Genomic DNA, 6,233 nt, shown 5'->3' on the forward strand with positions numbered 1-6,233 from the left:
GGTAGCACAGTGGTTAGCAATGTTGCTTCACAGCTCCAGGGTCCCAGGTTTGATTCCCGGCTTGGGTCACTGTCTATGAGGAGTCTGCACATTCTCCCTGTGTCTATGTGGGTTTCCTCCGGTTTCCTCCCACAGTCCAAAGATGTGCAGGTTAGGTGGATTGGCCATGATATATTGCCCTTAGTGTCCAAAACGGTTAGGTGGGGTTTCTGGGTTACGGAAATAGGGAGGTGTGGGCTAAGTAGGGTGTTCTTTCCAAGGGCCGGTGCAGACTCAATGGGCCAGATGGCCTCCTTCTGCACTGAAAATTCTATGATTCCATGATTCTGTGATAATTGAGCCAATCATTTAAATAGTTTCTCTCAATAATGCAACGTTTGAAATGTTTTATAACAATAATTTTATTGTAAAAAGCAAAATAATTTAGCAAAAAATCCAAATAACAAACTCACTCAAAACAAATTAATAGTTAAAAAGAAAAAATGTATATTTACAACACTAAATTCAGACTCTTTAGTTACAAAAGCACGCATTGGTCAAACAGCTCTATAAAAAGGATTGGCCATTTTAAACAGGTTTAAGAATTAGGAATGATTATTTTTTTTACTAATAAAGCAACCCTTTTGCAGCAACAAACACTATGCACATCACACATCAAAAATGTATAAAAATAAAAAAGCTTCATACTGTATTATAAAAAGGCACATGGAAAGAGCAAATGCTATCGATCAGTTTGGGGTGTTGTCCTCCAGGAAGCTGTTTGGTGAATCCTCTGGTGTGATACTGTCCACTATAGAGGAGAGAGAGCACAAGCTGCCACTTCCAGAAGACTGGACCTTAGTCACAGATAGCAGGTGATCTGAAAAAAAAAATTAATAACACCATAAGTAATGAATAGGTAACAACAACATTTGTTGATTAATTAGTTTGAAATGTTGCATCACGGAAAGAATGATGTGTGATTTCTGACAATTAGAATGAGATTATAAAAGATGCAATGGTGCCTGTGTCATTATTGCTGGTTGGGAAGTAGCCATCTCTTAAGAAATGCTGCCAGACGTGGTACTAAGGATGTAACTATTAAAGTCTGACCTGTTGTTCATGCCCGACGAGAAGACATGTCTTCTTGGTTTAAAGTTGAAACAAAGCAACAAATCTTGATCAATTTGAATGACAATTACCATGACTGACTGGGCTATATTATCCCTGCTCTTCCCGGTCTCTCTGTAGCCTTCGCTATGGTTGATCATAGAATCCCTACAGTGCAGAAAGGGGCCATTTGGCACATCGAGTCGACACAGACCCTCTGAAAGAATACCCTACCTTGGCCCACTCTCCCACCCTATACCCGCTCCCCCACCTAACTTGCACATCCCTGGACACTGGCTTTTCACAGTACCTTCATTGCAGTGTTAACGCAAGTCTACTTGTGACAATAATAGATTGTTATTATTATAATGGGCAATTTAGCATGACCAATCCACCTAACCCACCTATCTTTGGACTGTGGGAAGAAACTGGAGCATCTGGAGGAAACCCACGCAAACAAGAGGACAATGTGCAACTCCACACAGTCACCCAAGGCCAGAATTGAACCTGGGTCCCTGGCGCTGTGAGGCAGCACTGCTTACCACTGTGCCACCATGTTGCCCTGATCATCCCATCTTAGCCACTGCCTTTCTGCAGTGGTCTACCTCGATTACATTACTCTTTCATGGGATCCGTTATTACGGATTATGGCACAGTCAAGGCATCTGTAGCCATGATTTTTATTCCCGTTTCCAACATTCCATCCTTGGCTGCCACTTAGTGTTTGATGATATGATGCCTGTCAGCAACATTATCCATCAGCATGTCTCAACTTCAGTCCAGCTGGAGCCTTCCAATGTCATCCATCACTCCTCAACTGTTCCTGTGCTGTGCAGTTGCTTGGCTGATATCAAGCCTGTATGAGCTGAAAATGTCTTGAACTCAACATTGGGTAAACCAAATGGTCCTATATCTGATTCCTGACTGCTTACTTCATCCTAACCTAGTGGTGCTGGGCACAATAAGTCGTATTCACACTATTTGCATTTCATATTCTGTTTTTCAAGATTGTTTTATACACCATCAGAGTATATCATGCTCAGTGCCACTGATGGCTCCACCAGACTTTAATCTCCTCTCGGCTCAACTTTCACAATGACATACTCGTCCACCTCCCAAACTTCCAGCCTAGACAAACTAGCTTATCCAGTACTCTACTACTCACATCCTATGCCATAATAAATTCTATTTTGTTAAGTTCCTCCACTGGATCCCCATCCCTCAGCACATTGCTTCTGTTACCTTTATCCGTGTTTACAAATTGTTTGGGTGCCTAGCTCCACCTTACCTCTGCAAGCCCCTCCACCCAAATGCCCAGTTCTCACTGTCAGTTTTTCTGACCTTATTTTATTGTGGTTTCCTCTTTCTACTGCTCCGCCATCAATGGTGGTGCTTATACCAGTCATGTTCTCAAACTCGGGAATACTCTTCCTAAAACATTCCATTTCACTGCACCTCTTAGCAACTTCAAACTTCTGTTCAAAAAGCTATCCTTTTGACCAGACCATTGTTCATCTGATTTTACTCCCCAGTATTTTTTACCCTTGTGAAACATCATTATGTTAAAGTCACATCAAGTATTTGTGTGCTCAGGTGCATTGTATCAATAGAATCCCTACAGTGCAGAAGGAAGCCATTCAGCCCATCGAGACTGTATCAACCCTCTGAAAGAGCACCTTACCTATCCCCCATAACCCTGTAACTACACCTAACCTGCACATCTTTGGACACTAAGAGGCAATTTTAACATGGTCAATCCACCTAACCTGCACACCTTTGGATTGTGGGAAGAAACCAAAGCACCCGGAGGAAAGCCATGCAACCACGAGGAGGTTGTGCAAACTCTACCGCCACCCAAGGCTGGACTCGAACCTGTGAGGTAGCAGTGCTAACCACCATGCCACTATGCTGCCCTTAAGGTCTGAGACTTCAGATCTGAGCGATAAGTTATGGCTGTTTCATTTGGAGCCCCTTGAAATAATTAATTTTACTGGTTCTTAGCTGGTGACCATGAGCTTGCTTCCCAGTGGGCCAGTCAAGGAATGTTGATGAAATCTATGCAGGGGTTATAAACTGGGCTGTGTTTTCCCCCCCTAGCTGACCAGGGTGGTATGGACACTTTACAGCAGTCTTGTTAGCTTTACACACAGTTTTATGCGGTGTGAAATTTTGCCCTCTTTTAAAATAATTCAAAAGGTGGCTGTGATGTGCGGAGAATGAAAAGTACAACATTACAGCGCCTTATTAGACAATACAATGAGATAGTCGGCCATTGGATAGGAATGTGCCTCCTCGGACCCAAGCTAGCTACAACCATGAAAGTGCAAATTATGTTTCCACTTCACTGATTTATTGTGGGGGGAGGGGGGGGGGGGGGGTTATTCTTAATGAACAGAATAACTCACAATATGGAGATTTGTTTTTCTACTTTGAGGTTAGCCATGAAACATCCAATGAACAAAGAACAAAGAAAAGTACAGCACAGGAACAGGCCCTTCGGCCCTCCAAGCCTGTGCCGACCATGCTGCCCATCTAAACTAAAATCTTCCACACTTCCTGGGTCTGTATCCCTCTATTCCCATTCTATTCATGTATTTGTCAAGATGCCCCTTAAATGTCACTATTGTCCCTCCTCCGGCAGCGAGTTCCAGGCACCCACTACCCTCTGTGTAAAACACTTGCCTCGTACATCTCCTCTAAACCTTGCCCCTCGCACCTTAAACCTATGCTCCCTAGTAATTGACCCCTCTACCCTGGGAAAAAGCCACTATAATTCAATGATATAATTCCTCTTGTGGTTAAAAAAAAGATTTCCCCCACCAATCTCTCCTGGGCTGTACCTACCCCTGGGGTTGTACGGATTGTTGCAGTGATCAGAGGAGCTGTTCCACTCGGGGCTGCAGGAGGCGCTGTTTGATCCACACTCGCTGGGTACGCCGACCTACAATTGCAGGAATGGAAAAATGACCAGGGATGGATGGCATTTACAAAGACTATTTATAGCAACACTCGAATTGCGTTGGGACCTAGTCTTCTGAACTCGCAGAGCCACAGCATTCCAAGTTTATTGTATCTTTTTTGTTTAAACAGTTGTTTGAAACACTCCCCACAACCCCTGCGTGAAAGCTGTAATAAAATCAAGTGAATTGTTTGAGTTCCCTGAATGTAGCCTCGCGCGTGTAGATGGTGACATCCTGCCCCCACCCCCTCCACTGATACACCTGTCAAAATCTGTTAGCATCAATGTAAGGTGGCCATTCATTAATACATTTTGATCAACTTAGTTCACTAAAATTACGCAATGAATGTACTTCATTGGCGGTGAAAGCGCTTTGGGACTCTCTGCGGTGGTGGTGGCAGGCGCTATAAAATGCAAGTCTTTCCCTGGTCCCTTGCCACGAGACCACAGCCGTCACTTTGAGCGCCTTTTTAAAACGAGTGTTTTCCACCCGCTGTCGATTTAAAATATTTGAGTGAATATTTCAAACTTGTCCCTATTTTGATATTATTGTTTAAAATTGCGGCGATGGGCTCTGCATGGGCCCCAGTCAGGCACTGCAGAGATTAGACTTTGCAGAATTTTCAGAGCGGGGTTTCCAACATTATAGCAGTGGCAACACTTCAGGGATTGGGGGGGGGGGGGGGGGGGGGGGGAGAAGTTAATTTGGGTCGTGAAAGGCGCTGCATTCTTTCTAAACTTCAAAAACTTTTGCCAGACTGCAGAACAATCATAAAGGCAAAGAAGGGACGCGCTACGCTTTAAACTAAAACATTTCCCAATCCTGGGGATGGTGCCAGAGCTGGGTGAGGAACTCCCATCAACTCATCCCAAACCATTGCCCAGGGTCCTGCCAGCCCATCAACTGGGTAGCGTTGCTCTGGGCTGGCACTCCAGGGTTGTGAGGTTGACTATGCTGCTGCTTCCTGTGGCCCCTCTGAGACTGGGACTGTCAGCTCCATCCGTTCAGTTGTGTGCGGGGATACTTGCCACATGGCGTGTGTTGCGGCTGCTCTCACTGTAGTGCAGCTTGTCCTGCTGGTTCAAGGTGCTGAGCAGGGCTTGGAGCCGCTCGATGTACTGGATGGCGCTGCGGAGGATCTCCACTTTGGGCAGCCTCTGGTTGGGGTTGAGCAGAGTGCTGCGCTTCAGAGCCTCGAACGCCTCGTTCACTTTCTTCAGCCTCCGCTTCTCCCTCAGGGTCGCCGCCTTCCTCCTGTCCAAGGTCACCGATTTCCTCTTGCAGCTTTTGCACGCCCACAGCAAGCACTGGCCGGGGCAGCCCTGCTGCTGCTGCTGTTGCTGCTGCTGCTGTTGGAGCTCCGACACCGGGTACATGTGCTCCTCCAAGCCGGCTTCCAGTGACCTGCCATCGGCACACAAACCAGCCCCCAACCGTTCCTGGTAGACCGGCTGTTCAAAGCCTTGCAGACGGGAGGGAAACACATTCTCGTTGTCGAAAAAGCGTTGGTCTGCAAAGTAGTAAGGGTTGGTTTCGAATAGCTCCATTATCAATGGGGCTTTTTAGTCTCAAGTTATCTCAAGCACCAACTGCAGAAGAGTATGTCGACGCCAACTGTTAGGTGGCATTTAAAGTCTCCGCTGGCATGAAATCACTGAGATATATATAGAAAGCGCAGAAATTCTATCCCAACTCTTAGCTGTCGTCCTGCATCACAACTTCAATCTGATTTCATCTATTCCCAGGAGGGCGGCGGCGAACTGCCTCAAAGCTCTGGCCAAATAAAAATAAAAAGTCTTCGCTTTGGAATATATCAACACGTTCAGGTCGAAGTTGGAAACTCGCTTTGGTGGTTAAATAGCCCGTAATATAACAAACCTGCCCAGGGCTTGTTCAGGTTTCCACGTGGAGGGATAAATGTTCTTCCTGACTCATTCCGGGAGTAGATTTGGGAATTGCTGGAGAAGCAGGAATGGGTCAAGCGGGAGAGCCTCAACCCCCATTGCCTTTGGCTTTAATGTTTAAACTCCCAGGAATAATAACACGGCCATTGTTTATTTACTGGAGAAACTGAGCCTGGATCGCTTATATTTCCTTTTCAGCAATAATCAGCATAGTTGGTCCATTGTAACTGTTATCACGGTTTTCCAATTGCCCCCTTATTATTAACCTGTTGGAGATGGA

The 6,233-nt window shown here is 45.5% G+C and overlaps 1 protein-coding gene across 1 annotated transcript; it reads right to left on the reverse strand.

Moving 5' to 3' along the window:
* Nucleotides 1–417: 417 nt before the first annotated feature.
* myog (myogenin) lies at nucleotides 418–5,663 on the reverse strand. The gene is made up of 3 exons (XM_038820992.1): nucleotides 5,078–5,663; nucleotides 3,934–4,030; nucleotides 418–859 (listed from the first exon to the last, which is right to left on the reverse strand). The coding sequence occupies exons 1-3, from the start codon at nucleotides 5,594–5,596 to the stop codon at nucleotides 729–731; spliced, it is 747 nt and encodes a 248-aa protein (XP_038676920.1). The 5' UTR covers nucleotides 5,597–5,663; the 3' UTR covers nucleotides 418–728.
* Between the last annotated feature and the right edge of the window lie 570 nt (nucleotides 5,664–6,233).

The sequence above is a fragment of the Scyliorhinus canicula genome, chromosome 15, assembly GCF_902713615.1.
Source record: "Scyliorhinus canicula chromosome 15, sScyCan1.1, whole genome shotgun sequence".
In the NCBI taxonomy this organism is placed as follows: Eukaryota; Metazoa; Chordata; class Chondrichthyes; order Carcharhiniformes; family Scyliorhinidae; genus Scyliorhinus; species Scyliorhinus canicula.